Genomic DNA, 22,416 nt, shown 5'->3' on the forward strand with positions numbered 1-22,416 from the left:
GTACTTATATATAATATACAAGTACTGTACAGTATATAAATAAATAACATCATAAATAAAAATTATATACTGTACTGTACTGTAAAGGAAAAATGAAATTTTATTTACCTTTGGAGTGACGTGACTTGAGCTGGTAGTGGGTGGAGGCCGAGGGGGGAGATGGCAGATATAAAAACGTATCAATGCTAATTATGTTATGTACACTTATTAATAAATTTATTCTTACTATTAAAAATGCTTTTTTATTATTATTTGTCTTTTTAAATTTTATGATTCCTTTTCATAGAACTTATAAAATTACTCTTTTTTAGCTTTTTTAATAGAATCACTTATAACACCTTTGCTTTCTGACACTTCTCTTTTGGAGAAATATCTGTTTCTGACGATTCCTCAACATATTTCTAAAATGATTCATACACTTGTCATAAACAGTCTCCATAAGACAACCTGTGTGAAGTTTTTTTTAGTGTTTTTTTTTTAATGAATTTTGTAAAGTTTTCAAACCAACCGATAGCTTCCCTTATTTCTGCCGATGTTGTTTCTTCAGTCTCCCCACCCCCCGTCCTCGCCAACACTAGAGCTGTGCTCTTCTTGAATGATTGTCAACTGCATTGCCTCCAACTCCTTAAGTCTTCAGTCGTAAGCTCCTCCCTGTGCTCCCCGATAAGGTTATGGACGTCAGCCTTATCGACAACAAGCCCCATGGACCTCCCGATTGAAATTATTTCCTCAATATCAACATCACCCTCAGGGGCAGGATCATCAACGGCCTCGTCTTCAGTTGAGGGTTCGAAACCTTCGAAGTCGAGTTCTTCCACAACAGCTGGGCATAGTTTCTTCCACGAGGAGTTCAGGGTGCGCCGTGAAACCTCATTCCAAGCTTTGTCGATCATCTTCAGGCATTGAACAATGTCAAAAAGCCCCTTCCAAAATTCACGGAGGGTGAGTTGAGTGCTTTCAGTCACTTCGAAGCATCTTTTGAACAGATGCTTCGTGTAAAGCTTCTTAAAGTTGGCAATCACTTGCTGGTCCATAGGCTGGAGGAGAGGAGTGGTGTTCGGTGGCAGATAGAGAACCTTGATAAAAGAGAAGTCAGGATGAATGATGTCCACGAGTCAAGGAGGAGGAGCAGGGGCATTGTCCAGTACCAGGAGACATTTGACCAGAAGATTGTTCTCTTATAAAAACTTCTTGACAGCAGGACTGAAGCAGACGTTTACCCACTCAATAAATATGGTCTTCGTGACCCAGGCCTTGCCATTAGACCACCAAAATACCGAGAGCCTATCCTTCGTGATGTTTTGTGCATTGAAGGTACAAGGATTCTCTGAGTGGTATACCAGTAGGGGCTTAATTTTTATGTCCCCTGGCATTTGCACAAAATGTGAGGGTAAGTCTGTCCTTCATCAGTTTATGGCCAGGAAGTTTCTTTTCTTCAGCTGTGATATATGTATGGCGGGGCATTTTCTTCCAGAAAAGGCCATTTTCATCACAGATAAAAACTTGCTGAGGAATTTAGCCTTCTCTGGAAATTACTTTCTCAAACGTCTTGAAGAATTCTTCTGCTGCTTTCTTGTCAGAATTGGCCGCCTCTCCATGCCTGACGACTGAGTGATTAACAGTCCTCTTCCTAAAACGATCAAACCACCCATGAGAAGCCTTGAACTCTTGGGGGGCTTGCTGCGACGTTCCTTCATCTCCGCCGTCTCTCTGGGCTTCCACGCATCGGCAAAGATGGCGTTCGCCTTATTCGAAATTACCGATTGCGTGACTGTATCACCAGCGATTTCATTCTTTTTAATCCATAGTAGAAGGAGTCTCTCCATCTCGTCGTTGATTGAGCTCCTTCCACTGGCAAGGACAGTCATGCCTTTAGAAGACTTACACTACTTACTTTAATGGCTTCCTTGTTTTTGATGATTATACCAATCGTTGACTGGTTACGGCCATATGTACTAGCGAGGGTAACGATGCACATGCCTTCGTATTTCTTTATTATCTCCAGCTTCGTTTCCATAGTAATCATCTTCTTACTTCTCCCTTTAACATCACTAGCAATCTTGGGACCCATGGCTAACGAATTAAAGTTGGAATTAAGCACTAAAATGCACAAAAAATACGATATCGTAAGCAATCACACGAGATCGAGTCTTTACGAAACGCACACAAGATTCTGAACTGAGCGCACGTATAACAAAGAGAGAGAGAGAGGCAGCATCTCTCTCAGGCATTGTGGGGGGGATTTCGGCCAATATCGTACCGGCATCTTAGTGACGCCATGAAGCCGACCAATAGCAGACCAGCTTCTTAATGAAGTATGCAGTGACGTATGAGCGTGGTGGTAGGCGAGTGACTCGTGCAGTCGTACGCGTAAAAACCGCCATCGTACACGTAAAAACCGCCAAGTTTGAATTTTGGAATTCGATGCCTTAAGGTGGGGGAAAATGTTGTAACGAGGAGACGAAAAAACATTGTATTCCACACCGTAACGTGAATAAAACGTAAGCTGGGGACACCATACCCCAGGGGTCTACTGTATATGTATATATATATATATATATGTATATGTATATTTATTTATATATATATATATATATATATATATATATATATATATATATATATATATATACTGTATATATATATATATATATATATATATATATATATATATATATATATATATATATATATATATATATATATATATATGTGTGTATATATGTATATGTATAGATAGATATATATATATATATATATATATATATATATATATATATATATATATATATATATATATATATACATATATATATATATATATATATATATATATATATATATATATATATATATATATATATATATATGTGTGTATATATGTATATGTATAGATATATATATATATATATATATATATATATATATATATATATATATATATATATATATATATACATATATATATATATATATATATATATATATATATATATATATATATATATATATGTATATATATACAAATTATATATATATATATATATATATATATATGTATATATATACAAATTATATATATATATATATATATATATATATATATATATATATATATATATATATATATATATATATATATATGTATATATATATATTTGGGCTCAAGCCATGTCGTCCTGATGGAAGTTCCTATAGGGTAGCTTCCTAGGGTATATTACAACTACGGCGATATTCCCAGAGAATTTACCTTAAGGTACCAGAATTCTAACTCCTGGAGCAAATATCCCTCCTGAAAGGGATATCGCGACATATCAGAGGACGTATTCTTGACACGCCACATGGCAATCTGCATCCCGAACAGAGATTTCATCTCGCAGGAGGCAATTGGCAAGAAACGAATTCGGGAAAGAAAAAGGAGGAGCCGCTCCCAAGGCTCCCTATCTCTCGTTTCGTAAGCGTGCCTGGTGCCAATCCTGGCGCCATCTGTATTCCTTTTTGCGTACCTTAACAACTCGGTGTTTTTTCCTGTGTTTCTCGCAAATCTTGGATTTATTCTGCTTTTCATGGCTTCTCCGTCTTCGTCGGCCTCTGATAAGTTGAGTACCATGTCTTTTATGTACAAATGTAGGCTCTTGGTAAATTTTTGAGTGATTAATAGGTTCAATCTTTGTTACAAGAGCCGTAGCCTACCGGAGGCGTCATGGACGCTGTCGCTCGCTAGGTATAAGTTTAGTTAGTCAGAGCGACATTCCCGGTTGTTTTGCTTTAATAAATTTTAGCTATTTAGCATTACATAGGATTTCCTTTCGTGCTTAGTATTATTTTGGCGAAGTATTCGCCATTCTGGCCTACGCTAGGCCATGTAGCCTAGTCGTTTGGTCCTAGTACTTCATGCATGATTTTGGTTTTTCCGAGTGTATTAAAATTTTATTGAAGCTTTAGGCTATGTTTTATACATTTAAGATTGTGTGGAATATTTCCAAGATAGTATACGAGTGAGTTTCGGTGATTTAGGTAATCGATGCTCTTGGTGCCTAGGCTAAGTTGCTTATGGAGCCTTAGTATACTTTCTCATACTCCCCGGTTGCTTTCTTTTCTTCGGAGAAGGTATGCAATCCCTTTCCCTCTGTTTAAGCCTTGGGCTTATCCCTAAGTGGTTTTTTCCGAATTAATTTTCGATAAAACTATACTGGGGTGTTACTGTACCTTCCTGTTCCAGTAAGTCTGGTTCAAAGAGGGACAGAACAACAGAGTTTTTTAGTCTGAGTCTGTGTTTGTCTGGCTTGGGGTAGAGTCTCCCTCGCTGGCCTGACACAGACAAAGGTGGCTTAGCCTCCTTAGGTCACTACCGAAGGTTTCTGTGGATATGATTCCTTCTTTTGTGATCTACCAGACTAGTCCTTGTTGTTGTTCTCGGGGAAGGATAAGTTTCTTTCCCTGGGAGTAGCAACACCTTCCTTGCTTTGGTGCTCTGGGAGCTGGCAAGTATTGCTGGCCTCCCCCCTTGGATCTCCCTTAGGCTGAGATAAGTTTCTTGGCTGCGGGGGATCCGTCACTAAAGCAAGGTTTGTTGGACCCTCTTTTGTCCCTTCCCCCTCTATCTCCGTAATGGCCTAGCCATTACAGTACTGTAAGTCGTTCTACATCTGGACCTAGATTAGGTTAGGATGTGGAATATACTCAGCCCCTTGCCGGCCGGCAAGGGTCTTATATTTACTGTACGTCGTTCTACATCTGGACCTAGATTAAGTTAGGATGTGGAATTGACTCAGCCCCTTGCCGGCCGGCAGAGCTGCCGGCCGGCAAGGGTCTTATTTTTTGAGTGCTGCCCGGACCTCCCTTGGTCCCTCATCCATGCCTGCCTGTAGAGCCAGACAGCATTGGTCAGGAAGCCTGAATTAGATTCTCCCCTTCCTTATATGCACTCTTTCGGATTGCCGGGCTTGGAGGTAGTGTACACTCTTATCCCGGCATCCATCCTATTTGTCTGGTGTAGTCCTCTGGTTCTTTTGCTGCCGGCCGGCATCGGTCCTGTACCTTTGCCGGCCGGCTAATGTCAGCCCTTGTCTGCCAGTCACCAAGAGTGTGGCCGGCAGCTGGGTACTACCTTGTTTAGTTGCCGGCTGGCAGCCGTTGCCAGCCGGCAGCCGTTGCCGGCCGGCATTGGCTGTTGCCGGCCGGCAATCACTGTGCCGGATTGCCGGCCGGCACATGCATTTGAACCAGAGTTCTGCCGCCTTATAGCTGTTAAGTAGTATACTTTAAAGCTAGTTATGGTGTGTGCCGGCCAGCACGTAACCTCCTATACTGTACCAGTATTCTTCAGTATAACATATACTGTAAGAAGAAAACTATAGTATGGGTTTTGGTACAGCACTGTGTGTTCTAACACTTTTGTGTTTTCTTGCACAAGTCCTTTGCTGTTGCCCTACAGATAGGAAAGTGAGTTCTTTCCTGTCTATTTTCCAGGATTTTAAAATCATTGCTTAGGTGTGAGCTCCACCTGTTTCCTCTGGAAACTTTGCATTGGTTACTCTAGAAGAGATTAACCATTTGATTTTATTATCTGGAAGGCTGCAACAATGGGTTGTGAGGGAAACACAAGTGTGTGTCTTTCCTTTATGAATTGTTATGCTATACTATGCATACCCAGTGATACATAGTTCACTTGATACTCATGGAAATTTCTTCTCTTTACAGAAGGACCCTCCGAAGTGCGGAAGTGTTTTCTGCAAAGTCCGCAGCAAGAACCTCTGCGGACATGAGTTTTGTAGGAGACACGCAGCATGCGCTGTCTCCAAGGATGATCTCCAGTATTGGGACCCTCAGGTATGTACTGTGTGCACTAACCTGATTACTGAGGCCTTTGATTCCCCTAGGACGGCGGAATCAAGGGATATAGCAAGGGAGAAGCTTCGTACCTGGGTAAGGGGCTTCCAAAAGAACACCTCTGGCCCTTATCTTCCAAGCGAGATGATGAGGGCGTATCTTTTTCCTAAGGCATCAGCTGATGCAGCGATTCCCCAGCCTCAAGAGGAGATCCCCCAAGTTCAGATCCAGGTGGATGCTGAAGTCTCGGTCGCTATGCAAGACATCCAGTTAGATGACAGGATGTCTGTCGTGGACGAGCGTCTGAAGGAAGACCCCCTGGCAGAAGCCCAGGGTGAAGTTCAAGCCCCAGACGTTGTAGAGGAAGAGGTCGACGAGGTGTCGGCTACTCCGGTTCAGATCCCGGAGCCTATTCCCTCAACATCGGCCGGTCTCCCAGTAGAGCTGGGACAGGCCCTCTCCTCCATTGTTGGAATGATACAACAGATGCAGAAGGAGAATCAGGAGAAGGCGGCTGCAATGGAACTGCGGATGCAGAGCCTTGCAGAATCACATGGGCCCCAGAAGAGGTTCAATGTGAAAGACCTTCCCTTGTGCTCAGATGCTAAACCATGTGTCTGGCTGAGGAAGGAACCAGCTTCAAAGGAGGAGACAGAGCCGAAGGAGGTCATAGTGATGGACCATACTAAGGCTCAAGCTCTGCTTTCATCCTCGTTGAAAGAGAGGGGCTTCTCTAACTCAAAGGCAGCTGCATTGAGCAAGAAGCTCCCTTCCTTTGTGTCCTCTCCTGCTAGAGCCTTCCCCTTTTTACAGAAAGGGTTTGCGGCTGTACTAAAAGCAGTCGAGGCCGACAAGCCTTGCCCCTCCCTGGAGGAGTGTAAACCCTTGTCGCTGGCCCTACCTATGGACCACAAAGACTGGAAGGACGTCCATCTTACGTTCTCAGTTGGGAAGTTGGAGGCTGATATCGCTGGACGTCAGTTCGGCGAGGACCTCCCTAAGCTGTCTGACTTTCTCTTGCAGAGAGAGTTCGAGACAAAAGAAAGACTGGCTGCCTCAATGTCTCTTCAGACTACTCTTGAGACGATGGCAAGTGACCCCAAGGTCCATGAAATGTTCATGGTGGTGGCCAAGACTCATCTGGCCACAGTGACGAAGGACCTTTATGGCTTCGTCAAGGCGAGGAGAGCTTGTAGGGAGTTCGTGTTCACCTCGGCTACGGTGAGGCACGAGCCAAGGAAACTAATCTCCTCCAACATTTGGGGCAAAGACCTTTTCCCTACCGATCTGGTCAAAGAAGTAGTTGATAAGGCCGCCTTGGAGAATAGAAACCTTCTCCAGAATTGGGGCCTGGCTATCAAAAGAAAGTCTTCCCCAGATGAGGGTCCTCAACCAAAGAGGAAGACTATGAGGACTAGGCTACCGTCTCGGCCAGCCAAGCCTGTTAGACAGCAACTGCAATTGCCATTGCCTCCAGTGCCCCAGATCGTGGCACAAACCCCGACCACTTTTCAGTGAGTACCCCAGGCCGTGTCGACACAGTTCACGGCATTCACCCCATCGTTCGAAGGGCAGTCTACTTCCTTTCGAGCAAAGCCTAGAGGGGCAGCCAGAGGCTCATCTGGGCGCCCCTCAAGGGGAAGGGGATTCAGGGGTGGTCATGGTCAGGGAGGCGAGACCTCGGGACAGCAGTCCAAGTGGGATGATACCGGTAGAAGGGAGACCTCTGAAATTTCGGGATCGGTGGACCTTCGATCCCTGGGCCCACAGCCTACTCAAGAATGGACTGGGCTGGAGCTGGTACAGCACTCCACCCCCGGGCCTTCGGGTTTTCCAACACTCCACCCCCGTTCTGGAGGAGTACGTTCAAGAACTGTTGGAGAAAAATGTGATCCGAAAGGTGAAGTCCATCAAATTCCAAGGGAGGCTGTTTTGTGTTCCCAAGAAAGACTCGGAAAAGCTCAGAGTCATTCTGGACTTGTCGCCACTCAACAAGTTCATAGTGTATTGCAAATTCAAGATGCTAACACTGCAACGCATAAGGACCTTACTGCCCAAGAGGGCATATTCCGTCTCTATAGACTTGTCAGACGCCTATTGGCACATTCCAATCAACCGTCGACTCTCCCCCTACCTAGGGTTCAGGCTACAACGAAGACTATACGCCTTCAGAGCCATGCCATTCGGGCTAATCATAGCCCCAAGGATTTTGACGAAGCTTGCGAGCGTAGCTCTCAAACAATTACGCCTAAAGGGAATTCAGGTAGTAGCCTACCTGGACGACTGGTTGGTGGGGGCAGCATCCGAGACAGAATGTTTGCAAGCTTCCAGTCAAGTGATCCAGTTCCTAGAGTACCTAGGTTTCAAGATCAACAGAAAAAAAAGTCTCGACTTTCTCCATCTCAAAAGTTCCAGTGGCTGGGAATCCACAGGGACCTTTTGTCACACCGTTTCTCCATCCCGGCGAAGAAAAGGAAGGAGATAGCGGGTTCTGTCAAGAGACTTCTAGATTCCGAAAGGATATCAAGACGCGAACAGGAGAGGGTACTGAGCTCTCTCCAGTTTGCTTCGGTGACAGACCCAGTGCTAAGAGCACAGCTAAAGGATGCAACCGGAGTTTGGAGAAGTTATGCATCAAACGTGCGAAGAGATCTGCGAAGACCAGTTCCGCTTCGGCTACGTACTCTTCTCAGGCCTTGGTACCAAGCCAGACATCTAAAGAAGTCGGTTCTTCTTCAGCCACCTCCCCCGTCGGGGACGATTCACTCAGACGCCTCGAAGGAGGGATGGGGAGGTCACTCTCATCGGAAAAAAGTCCAGGGGACTTGGTCCAAGCTATTCAAGACCTTTCACATAAACTTTCTAGAAGCTATGGCAGTGCTCCTTACCTTAAAGAAAGTTTCCCCGCGTCACTCGATCCACATAAGGTTGGTGATGGACAGCGAGGTAGTTGTGAGATGCTTGAATCAACAAGGATCGAGGTCACCACCTCTCAACCTGGTGATGTTGGCCATCTTCCGATTGGCGGAAAAGAAGAAGTGGTACCTGTCGGCAGTTCACCTTCAAGGAGTCCGCAATGTGACAGCGGACGCTCTATCCAGGTTCACACCGATAGAGTTGGAATGGTCCTTAGACGCAGGATCATTCTCCTTCATTCTGAATCAAGTCCCAGAACTGCAGATAGACCTCTTTGCGACGAAAGACAACAAGAAGTTGCCCCTGTACGTGTCCCCGTACGAGGACCCCTTAGCGGAAGCAGTGGACGTGATGTCCCTCAACTGGAACAGAGGGTCCAGGATTTATCTGTTCCCTCCTCACAACCTTCTGTTGAGGGTCCTCAACAAACTGAGATCCTTCAAGGGGGTAGCGGCAATAGTAGCCCACAAGTGGGCCGAACAGCGTGTGGTTCCCCCTGGTATTGGAACTACAGCTGAAGTTTGTACCGCTACCAGATCCAGTTCTGACCCAGCGAGTCCAGAAGTCGACTGTCTGCGCTTCATTACAGAAAACCCGGACCCTGCAGCTCATGATTTTCTCTCCCTAGCGGTGAGAAAGCGTTTCGGGATTTAGAAAGCCAGCATAGACTTCCTAGAGGAATATAAGTGCAAATCTACTAGAAGGCAATATGAGTCATCTTGGAGGAAATGAGTGGCCTTTGTCAAGGCGACGAATCCGCAGGAGATCTCGACAGACTTCTGCTTATCTTTCTTCATCCACCTCCATGGTCAAGGATTGGCAGCTAACACGATTTCAGCGTGTAAGTCTGCTTTGACAAGACCCATTCTATATGCCTTCCAGGTCGACCTAGGTAACGAGTTCTTTAATAAAGTTCCGAAAGCCTGCGCTAGGCTCAGACTTTCAGCACCTCCAAAGGCCATTTCATGGTCTTTAGACAAAGTTCTTCATTTCGCTTCTCTGTTGAGCAATGAAGAGTGTGCGTTAAAGGATTTGACACAAAAAGTTATTTTCCTATTTGCACTCGCGTCCGGGGCCAGGGTTAGTGAGATTGTAGCCCTCTCGAGAGAGGCAGGTCGTGTTCAGTTCCTGGATGGGGGAGAACTGAACCTGTTTCCGGATCCTACGTTTCTCGCCAAGAATGAGTTACCCACCAACAGGTGGGGTCCCTGGAGAATCTGCCCTCTGAAAGAAGATGCATCTCTATGTCCAGTAGAATGCCTAAAGGTCTATCTTCATAGAACTTCAGACTTCAAGGGTGGTCAACTATTCAGGGGAGAAACATCAGGCTCAAATTTATCTCTGAATCAACTCAGAGCGAAAATCACATATTTTATTCGCAGAGCGGATCCTGACAGTACACCCGCAGGTCACGATCCGAGGAAAGTTGCCTCATCCTTAAATTTCTTTAGTTGTATGGATTTTGAACATCTCCGTTCATACACTGGCTGGAAGTCTTCCAGAGTGTTCTTTCGCCACTATGCAAAGCAAGTAGAGGAACTAAAGAGATCTATGGTAGCAGTGGGTCGCGTCGTTAACCCTACTGTTTAACTCTGCGAGGAACAGTGGTTTTAATTGGGACGATTAATTCCAGGGTGAGTGTGTAGTTACATACCGTACTACAAACTAAGTGAGGGCACTGAATGCCCATGTAGACTGTTCCATTTCCAAAGGTGAACCTAGCATAAGTGCAGACATGTGTGCCGAGCGTTTCTAACGCTAATATCATTGATTTGTAATACAGACTTTTATGACTTTGATACCTCGGTATCTTAAAAGTGGCATTTAATGTTTTTTCTTTCAGATAAACAAGTTCTGTTTACTATCATACTTATGCTTAAAGTTTTGGGTTATCCTCTTCTATATATATATATATATATATATATATATATATATATATATATATATATATATATATATATATATATATATATATATATATATATATATATATATATATATATATATATATATATATATATATATATATATATATATATATATATATATATATATATATATATATATATATATATATATATATATATATATATATATTATATATATATATATATATATATATATATATATATATATATATATATATATATATATATATATATATATATATATATATATATATATATATATATATATATATATATATATTATATATATATATATATATATATATATATATATATATATATATATATATATATATTATATATATATATATATATATATATATATATATATATATATATATATATATATATATATATATATATATATATATATATATATATATATATATATATATATATATATATATATATATATATATATATATATATATATATATATATATATATATATATATATATATATATATATATATATATATATATATATATATATATATATATATATATATATATATATATTATATATATATATATATATATATATATATATATATATATATATATATATATATATATATATATATATATATATATATATATATATATATATATATATATATATATATATATATATATATATATATATATATATATATATATATATATATATATATATATATATATATATATATATATATATATATATATATATATATATATATATATATATATATATATATATATATATATATATATATATATATATATATATATATATATATATATATATATATATATATATATATATATATATATATATATATATATATATATATATATATATATATATATATATATATATATATATATATATATATATATATATATATATTATATATATATATATATATATATATATATATATATATATATATATATATATATATATATATATATATATATATATATATATATATATATATATATATATATATATATATAATTGTGGTTAACCTGTCTGTTTATTGTCTGTCAATGAACTTGTTCTTGAGAACCTTGCGTCTCCTTCACCTGTGTCAATTTATTGGTATAATTGAGCATTCATTCTATGTACCTTATCTGGGATAATTCTAATAGAATTGTTCCTTTATGCAAGCTATGTTGCATTGGTTTATGCTTTCCCTTAACGGGAGGACCCCGTCCCATAAGGGGACGATGGCGGTTTTACTAGTTTCCTCCTATGCGGATATAAACCTTTGTCCAATACAAGTATTGTGCGGAGAACTGGTCGATATTTCATATTGACGCAGTGGTTCTTTACAAACTATGCATTACTTAATATAGGGCGAGACCACTATATTAGCTTGCCTGGTATTCATACATAGGTATATGTACTCTTCGAGACTTTTCCAGAGTCTAGTAGGACTCTTCCCTGTAGGGGGAAGGAAGCTCTAACATGGTTTATAGTTAGTTGAAAAGATGTATAACGGTAACATCTTAGGTCTCTAGGTCTAGTCGACCAGGAAAAATTACCTCCGGGGAGTACGGCACGTTCTGAGAATCCACAGATACAGTAATGCTCTGGTATACTTCCATCAGGACGACATGGCTTGAGCCCAAAAAACGGATTTTGAGCGAAGCGAAAAATCTATTTTTGGGTGAGATGGCCATGTCGTCCTGATGGACCCGCCCTTGCCTTTCTAAGAAAGGGCTGTAGGACCCCTCCCTACATACAGTATCTGTAGCACCTCGTGTACGCTACAAGGAATACAGATGGCGCCAGGATTGGCGCCAGGCACGCTTACGAAAGGAGAGATAGGGAACCTTGGGAGCGGCTCCCCCTTTTTCTTTCCCGAATTCGTTTCTTGCCAATTGCCTCCTGCGAGATGAAATCTCTGTTCGGGATGCAGATTGCCATGTGGCGTGTCAAGAATACGTCCTCTGATATGTCGCGATATCCCTTTCAGGAGGGATATTCGCTCCAGGAGTTAGAATTCTGGTACCTTAAGGTAAATTCTCTGGGAATATTGCCGTCGTTGTAATATACCCTAGGAAGCTACCCTATAGGAACTTCCATCAGGACGACATGGCCATCTCACCCAAAAATAGATTTTTCGCTTCGCTCAAAATCCGTTATATATATATATATATAAATACATACATAAATACATACATACATACATATATATATATATATATATATATATATATATATATATATATATATATATATATATATATATATACAGTGGTACCTCTACATACAAATTTAATTCGTTCCACAACCGACTTCGGATGTAGAAAATGTTCGGATGTAGAAACGAATTTTCCCATAAGAATACATGGTAATTCATTTAATTCGTTCCTCAGCCTAAAAACACATAATAAATCCTTAATAAATGGCTACACATAATTACACATAACAATAACATAACTGCAGAATATGAAAGAAGCATGTAAAAAAGATAATTATAAAGAAATAATAAATAAAAAATGTATTTTACTGCCACTTTACCTTAAAGACAGGCCAACGCAGGTGTAGGATTTGCTATGCCAGGAGGAGACGGATGATCGGCGAGAAGGTAGACATGGTGTTAACATGTTCTTTAAATAAATACACTCTCTCTTTCTCTCTCTCTCTCTCTCTCTCTCTCTTGTTCTTCTTCACTGTTAGTGTTAGAGATGTCTATTAATTTTTTCTGAGAGAGAGAGAGAGAGAGAGAGAGAGAGAGAGAGAGAGAGAGAGAGAGAGAGAGAGAGAGAGAGAGAGAGAGAGAGAGAGAGAGAGATTAAACAAAAATGAGAGATTAAACAAAAATGAGAGATTAAACAAAAATGTGTTGTGTACATATGATTTTTAACAGCGTTAACGAGTTGAAAGACAGATAAATGTAACTAAAAAAACAATATCAGCGAATCTGAATTCCTTTATTAACTAAAACAAATATTGATACAAACACACTCGTGTGCGTATGCGTAAACAAACACACACGCACGAGGAGACACGATCGGCGAGGAGGTAGAGATGGTGACTGCGATAACATACTGTAACTTACACTACGGAAATTTTAATCTAACTTAGCTTATTTATTTTTTTTTTTTATTTTTATATTTCATATTTTTTACATTTTTTTTTTTTTTGATTTTTCATTTTCATCACTTTCAGTGACGAGTTACGGTATGTTATCACAGTCACCATCTCTACCTCTTCCCCAACCGTCTCTCTTACTGCGTAGCAATTCTTGCACCTGTGTGTGTGTGTTTGTGCATACGGACACGAGTGTGTTTGTATCAATATTTATTTTAGTTAATAAAGGAATTCAGATTAGCAGTTATTACTTTCTTAGTTACATTTAATTGTTTTTCAACCCATTGACGCTGTTAAAAATCATATGTACTCTAAACACATTTTTGTTCAATCTCTCTCTCTCTCTCGGAAAAAAAATAATAGACGTATCTAACACTATAACAGCGAAGAAGAACGAGAGAGAGAGAGAGAGAGAGAGAGAGAGAGAGAGAGAGAGAGAGAGAGAGAGAGAGAGAGATTTTATTTAAAGAACATGTTAATGCTATGTTTAGAGAAACAGAAAAAGAGAGAAGTCTTATTCAAAAGAGCTTGTTAATGCTATCTTGGTTTTTTTTGCTTCACTTTTTTCTCTCTTTCTGTTCATCACGCTGGCCCTTCTCACAAATAATCGTTGCCAACAATCTCTTGTCCTTTATCCCTATCAACAAAAGGCGTTCTATCTCTTCCAGGGTATTGCTACGATGTCTTGTAATAATGGTGATCCCCTTCGATGGTTATTTGCTTTAATGGCTGCCTTCAGCTTGATGATCCTCGAGATCATAGGCCTATTCCGGCCATATTGTTAAGCCATACAGTATCACTCACATGCACACTGCTCTCATGTTTTTCTATAATTTCTTGCTTCAATTCTAATGAAAGAACTGCCTTCTTCCTGTACTGAAACTTAGCTTCTTAGGCACCATGATTATAGGTAAAATCAAAAAGGAAATGTGAGAAAAGGAAGAAAATAAGCACTGTTAATAACAGATCAAACAGAGGACAACCACACGATACACACAAGAACAGAGAACTGAGCACTCGACGCTCAATGGCGTAATGTTTACTTCATATGTTGGAGCAACACTTCGGTTGTCGAGGCAGAAATTTGGTCGAATTTTACTTCGTATGTTGGGACATTCGTATGTAGAGGTACCACTATATATATATATATATATATATATATATATATATATATATATATATATATATATATATATATATATATATATATATATATATATATATGTGTGTGTATATATATATATACATTGTATGTATATATATATACATTGTATGTATATATATATATACATTGTATATATATATATATATATTAGAGAGAGAGAGAGAGAGAGAGAGAGAGAGAGAGAGAGAGAGAGAGAGAGAGAGAGAGAGAGAGAGAGAGAGAGAGAGAGAGAGAGAGAGAGAGAATTTTATAGAATTTTCTCTGAATAACGGTAAAAGACTATTATTGTGTTAAAAAAAATTATACTCATTGAAGTGACTATGTTATTCTGTAATAATTCAATAAATATTGTGATACAGTAAATCCTATACCACAGAGATTTGCAACTAAAGCCCCTATTTAAGTGAGGATTTTAATTCAACGAGTACAGTAATTTTTAGGCATGTTACATTTTATTTCAGATTTTTCATAAAATTGTAAAAGCATGTCACTCCAATTTCTTCTTATGACTTATCAAAATATGGAAAACATAGAAACTTACCAGTCTCTAAAATCTTCAGCACATGGCTGGCAAGGATAAAATTTGGAAAATATCTTGATGAACGTAGACATATCCTCCTGCTGTTCTACTGTTGGTTTCACTGGGTAGTAGGCAGCCATGGAATGCAGAAGTCTCCATGATCCTTGTCCAAGAGCAACACTATCAGCAGGACATCCACCATACTTGGCAGCTTCTCCTATAATACAAAAATGTGTAAAAAACAAAATGCACTATATAAAGAAACATGGAAACTTTAGAATAAAGCAATAAAAATAGTTAAATCATCATGATGGAGTCTTAATCATTGTTTCCCACGTTGGGGAACATGGATCAGTATTACATACAAAATCATCAAGTAATTTCCTCAATCCAAAAATTTCTTTTACATCAGAGTTAATGCCTAGTGGTCCATGGAGACCTTATTGTCAAAAACTGTAACTGGCATTAGTAAAACCTCCAATAAGGTTGAAGTCATTTTCAAATTAATTTAATTGTCATCTAAGTTTATAATTATGTTTATGTCCCTTGCCTCAGCCTCCATAGCTATGAAGTACTGATAGAACATTACACAGATACATACGTATATTTTAAACTATAATTCTTAATTTCCACTTTTACCTTCAAATTATAACATGCTATTATTGTAAGTTCGAAGGAGTTTGAAGGATTGAAAGTCCTTGGAGGCATTTCAGCATTCATATGCAATAAGGGTAAAAGCTAGAGGTTTGAGTAATGAAAAGTTTGCAGGCTAGACAGCAAAATGGAAGGAAAGAATTAGGAATGGAGAAGAATAAAGACTTTGTGGTCTACAATATTTTGTGTTCCTTTAACCTTATTCCATAATAAGGTTAAAGGAACACATAAAATATTGTAGACCACAAAGTCTTTATTCTTCTAGGTAATTAAAATAAAGTGCTTGTAAAAGAACTAATAATTGTATTTACAGCAGGGTTGTTTCAAATTATTTAAATAGATCTAAATCAGAGTAAAATAATTATGATTTAAATCAAATGAAATATACTGTCAGAAATTACCTTGGAAAAAAGAAAACTTTCAAAACTAGTTACTATTTACAAGTATTACAACAAATGAACAAAATCCTAGTTAATAGCTATAAAATTTGGGTGAACTTGATGTTCTTAAGAATAACAGTTTTGTTGATATAACAAATTTGGAAGTAATTTGTATTTTTCCTAGCAATACAAACCTGGAGCTCTTTACTGAGGAGTATTATTTCGGCGAAAGCTGAAAATAGCCGATAAACTTTTTGTCGGGGTGTATCTACCCACCGCTAGTTAGCGGAGGGTGGGTGCGGGGTAGGTTGACCCTCCCGCTCACACAAGCACTAATGACTAACCGTCACTTTTGTGATTGCAGCAGGACTTTCAGGGGGTTGGTGCTGGCGGGTCAGTATGTGTAAAGAGCTCCAGGTTTATATTGCTAGGAAAAATACAAATCACTTCCAAATTTATTAATTGTTCCAGTGCAAAATACAAACCTTCCGCTCTTTACTGGGGAGATTCACCTTTAGGTGGGTGGAAGTCCAAACCAACTGGCTGGCAACTGTCCCGAGTTGGCCTCTGTATAGTGATCCCTTGAGGGATCCTGCACCACATTGACAGCCTGGGCAATCATTGCCGGAGAATAAGGAATTAATCTGTTGGAACATACATCGTAGCTATTCGGGCTGTGCCCTCTACCAATGTATATTTCTTCCCGCCTCCCCCTGACAGGAGGACGGGGACATAACACATATATACATGTATATGAGGTTGTCCAAAGAGGGTGAAGCTCACCCACAGAATAACAAGGTCAGCTGTGCAGGGTTCCCCGAATGCTGCACCCCAAAAGGGGAAGATAACGTAATAAGTGGCCAATCACTTCCACATTCATCCTAAACTTACTCCATGGGTAATCTCCGCTCTCGAACCTCTGATACTTGTCCCACAAGGGAGCTAAGGTGTTTAGATCACGTTATGAGCAACCACCACAGGACCTATTGAGAATGTGTCTAGGCTCCTATGGGTTATGTCTTGCAGGTAGCAGGAGGTGAACATTGTTTGATGTTTCCGCCTGCCTGCTTACAGTATCTGCTGAACAGAAAAATTCTTTGGAATGCCAAGGAAGTATTACTCCCCTGACATCATGGGCACGGGGACGTCTACCTGTCGCCGAGGTGTCTGAGGCCTGTGCCCTTTCTATTACTTGTCTGATCCAAGAGGAGATTGCGTTCTTCGTGATTTTCCTATTGGTCTTCCCCATGCTGACGAACAACTTGATGATCTAGGGTCGAGTTCTTCTCATCCTTACGAGATATAACCTCATCGTCCTTACAAGGCATAGTAACAGTCAACCAGTATCGTTCGTTACCGATCGGAGACTCCCAATCCGAAAGGCCCCGAATATAGGATTCGCTAAAGACGAATTTTAGGTCTGCAACAAACTCATGGGTGAAACTGAGTGTGACTTGCCACCCATCCCCCTGAATGGGTGATGTCAAATGGAAGAACTTGTAGCTCTCTGACTCTTCCTGCAGAAGTCAGGGCCAAAAGAAAACTGTCTTCAAGGTCAAATCTTTATCCAAGGCTTGATGTAGAGGCTCATAAGGGGGTCCTTTCAAAGAACGTAAGACCCTGACAACGTTCCAAGGAGGTGGTCTAACTTTTGACTGAGGGCAGGAACGCTCGAAGTTCCATATGAGGAGTGACAATTACATCAAGGAGAAAATGTTAACTCAATTCAGTTCAAGTGACAATTCCATCAAGGAGAAAATGTTAACTCAATTCAGTTCAAAGACAATGTTCAAGGATGAACAAAAGCCTTTCCCCACCGACACTGAGTGAGTTTTTCCCCTCGAGGAACAGTAAAAACTCCAGTACTGCTGGAATACCGGCACTGAGTGGAGAGATACCCCGTCCATAACCTCCACCACGAAAGACGGACCACTTCGCCTGATAAACCACAGACAACGACTCCCGGAGGTATCTTGCCATGCGCCTAACAACTGGCTTCAAAAAGCCTCTCTTGCGAGTAGTTGCCGGATAGCCTCCAGGTGTGAAGACATAGCGATGGTGTCGCTTGGTGAAAAATCTTCACATGTGGTTGTCTGAGTAACTCGGAAAGTGGAGGGAGCTCTCTCGGTGCCTCTATGAGCCGATGTAGAAGGTCTGGAAACCATTCTGCATGTTGCCACAGCAGAGCTAAGAGGCTCAGTGCTAGATCTGCAATGCCATTACCCAGTTCAATAACCTCCTTACTAGGCAGGAGGAAGGGAATGCATGGACATCCATTTTGTCCCACAGGTGTTGAAAAGCATTCTGCAAGTACACTTGTGGTACTGGTACTGGTGAGAAGTACACCGACAATTCCAGTTTAGGGACGTCATGGACAGGTCGAATGCCCATTTGGAGCCAACTATCTGACTACTCCTGCTCAGATTGTTCGCCAGCACATTCTTCTTGCGTGGGATGAAGAATGCTTTTAAGGCTACCAAATTCCCTTCCGTCCACCTGAGGATTTTCACAGCTAGCAGGCATAGGTGCTGTGACAAGGTCTCTCCTTGTTTAAGTGGGACACTAATATAGTGTTGATGCTCATTAGCACTACATAATGCCCTGAAAGCAGTTAATGGAAGTACTTGAGGGTCAGGCAGGCTGTCCTCACTTCCCGATGGTTATGTGGCACAGCCTTTCGGATTCGGACCAAATTCCAGATGCCATCAGGTGTAATAGATGATCCACCCCTTCTTTTTAAAGCGTCTATAAAGACCAACAAATCCAGGGGAGGAGAGAGATCTGCTCCTCTGAGGAGATTGGTGTCTAGCACCCACCAACTCAGGTCTCTCTTCTGTTCGAGTCCCACTGGTACTAGGGTACCCAAGGACAGTATGCGGAGCCAGCCGTGGGGCACTAACTCCTCGAGGAATGTTAGATGCCCAAGCCGTTTTGCCATTGGTGCTAGCAGTTTGCCTCTTGGAAGAAAGCTCTGCCGGTACTTGATCCCTGACAGAAAGGCCTTACCTAGTATGGTCTTGATCAAAGGTGGGACAGTCTGAGGATGGTCGGTCTGTGAAGGGGAGGCTACCTGCCATCCCTCTTCACAAGGGCGAGCGTTTGCAAGAAGAAGGTTAGTACGGTGCGCTGGCTTGGACACCTCTTCCAGTTTGTCCTGTTAGGAGCGTATGCTCGCAAGGTGAGAGCTGCAAAATCAGAGCCTTTCAGCTCTTAAATGTAATTGCTATCTGTGTGCACTTGCGAAGGGCAAGTCCATGATTGTGAGGCAAAACTGGTAGAGCGCGCTCCTTCCAGTTTGCCCAACCGCAAGATGAGAATTGGAATTGCGCACTGGTCCATGTGCATTTCCCAGTTCTCATGGGCAACGGATCTACCCCTGCGTGACTTTCTCAGCTCGCGCAGGTACCATGACCTAGGACTCGCCTTTAAACCGGACCATGCTTCTTCTGTTTGTGTTCTTGCTAAGCCCCCCACCCCCCCTATAACTGGTGGAATGGGTAGTAAACCCTCTCTGAAATTTCAATGGCTCGTCCTTTCAGCTTCGCTATAAGTAATAATCTCTGATAAATAGCGTAGGTTTGTATTCCAGTTACGGAACAAACCAGTATTCGGCATCTCCTCCCTGATTGATTGATTTGAAGTTTTCAGGCATCCTGACATCTGAGGTCAATCTCCTCCCTGAACAACACGGGCAGACAAGCAGTCAGAATCGAGGATTTCATGACACCACTGGAATTCGGATGCTTACTGAGAAATTTTAGTTCATTCATCTTCAAGGAAGTACAGTAATACCTCAGTATACGGAATTAATTCGTTCCGGAGTTGCTTTCGTAACATGATTTTTTTCATAGAAGAAATAGAGCCAAATACATTTGAATTATTCAATATACCTAACCTAACAGCACAGATTTTGTTTCGTATCATGAATATCATTTTGTAATAGGAGGCAAAAATATCTTCGTATGTAATTTTGTAGAATGAGTTTTTCGTATACATAAACTTTCGAATCATGAGATTTCCCTGTCTATTTAAGAATTATCCAGTATGATTGGCAATACCAGTTTAGGAGTTGCATTTCGACATGTTCGCACCTCCTCCACTTTTTACAGGTAGTTTCTCCCTAGTGTGAACCGGGACGCAGGCTTCTCAAGTTTCTTGCCACGATCTGAGGGTTGTGGTAAAATATGACAAATTCAGAGATAATTTGTATTTTTCCCAAACTAATGCAAACCTGTTATCACTTATGTGGATTATCTTTCGGCAAAGCTGGATGGTAGCCATTATACTAAATGTGCGAGGTGGCAACCCTGCCTAACCACTTGAGAAGGTAGGCAGGGGGTGGCTGGAGGATACCCAGCCACCTATATATACTCTCACAGCTGTGATCTACGTCACTTTTTGATTGCGGGCAGGACTTACTGGGGGAAAGGTAATGGCGGGCCAATTCATATAAATAACTACAGGTTTGTACTAGTTATGGAAAAATACAAATTATCTCAGAATTTGTCATTTGTTCTCTTACTAACAAGCCTTCCGTTATTTAGGTGGACGACTCACTCTTAGAAGGGTGGGAGTCCTATTTCTAGCATGGACATTGACCCGAGTTTACCTAGTACAGTATATGACTGTGGTCGAGGGAAAACCTTGCCACCTCACTAACTATACAAAGTGAGTATGGTAGCGACCTGAGAAATTCTATTGTCGTGAGAGATATCATATGAACGTCTACGGAAGTACCGTATTTTCCGTGTCATAAGACGCACCTTTTTTCACGAAAAATGCCCCCCAAAATCACCTTACGTCTTAACACTTGAGAAAAAGTTGTATAATAGAGTTTTATACCCTTCAAATACCCAACTATTGACATACAAACACTCAAACTGACGAGAGAGAGAATATAAACCTACAATTATCATTCATATGAAATAAATCCATTTATTTTTATATCACACTTCCTTTAATGAAGTACATTAGCAATTTTTTTTTTTTTTTTTTTTGTAATCAGCTGATAACTCGCTAACCCTCTTCTACAAGCAAACATGCCAATTAATGGTCTCATAGCAGACTACGCTATGACATAATAGTTGTTTATGCAGTATTTATCTATTTTCTCATATTTGGTTGATATTTTGTATTAAAGCAATATATTGATAACCACTTTGTTGCCTGAGTTACGAAATAATAAAAACAGACGTTTGCTGAATACGAACTTGGAAAAAACTTCTGTGAGTTAATTGCAGTATTACCAATTTGCAGAAAAGTAACTAGGCCTAGAATCACTTGAACAGTAGCTAAATTATTCCACCTAAAAGAATGTCTAGATTTCTTTAATAAATAATTACATTTTGTGTGAAAATTTATAGGCTATATGAGGAATTTGGGAAATAGTACTAGAATTTTACCTCTTTAACAAAATTTTATACACCTTTGGCAACACTGCTTTCATGTAAACACTTGAAAAAACAAACACTGACTAAACGTGTAGTTGTGGTGGTAACTACGACTGGTTTCGTGGTTTCTTATATGAATATGTAATAAAATTGGGATAATCGGCATATAGCTAATTGATATTAACTTAAACATTTCATAATTCACCCAAAATAAGAAAAGTTACTGTGCAAGACAATAATCATGCTAGAATCGCTGAATAGGGATTTGTGCCAAGAAATTTTTAAAATCCTAAATTTTTTTTTCTAAAACTGCCTTCCTAATTTAAGGGTACGTCTTACCACTTGTAGCGTCTTATGACACGGAAAATACGGTACATTACGAGTTTATAATAATAGGATATAAACAAAGACATTGCCCATTGCATACCTCGAGGGAAGCAATGGGGATGTGGACAGTATATTAAATTTTTTACTATACTAGGCTACACAAGGGAAGAGATTTTT

At 39.9% G+C, this 22,416-nt stretch overlaps 1 protein-coding gene across 1 annotated transcript in view; it reads right to left on the reverse strand.

Annotated features, from left to right (window-relative positions):
- Window positions 1-22,416, reverse strand: part of LOC137617871 (FAD-linked sulfhydryl oxidase ALR-like) — an 81,970-nt gene that overhangs the window by 15,307 nt on the left and 44,247 nt on the right. The window contains exon 3 of the mRNA XM_068347820.1: window positions 15,510-15,705. Coding sequence (XP_068203921.1) covers window positions 15,510-15,705 — 196 coding nt within the window. The remainder of the gene's footprint in view (window positions 1-15,509; window positions 15,706-22,416) is intronic.

Source organism: Palaemon carinicauda, chromosome 24 (assembly GCF_036898095.1).
Source record: "Palaemon carinicauda isolate YSFRI2023 chromosome 24, ASM3689809v2, whole genome shotgun sequence".
In the NCBI taxonomy this organism is placed as follows: domain Eukaryota; kingdom Metazoa; phylum Arthropoda; class Malacostraca; order Decapoda; family Palaemonidae; genus Palaemon; species Palaemon carinicauda.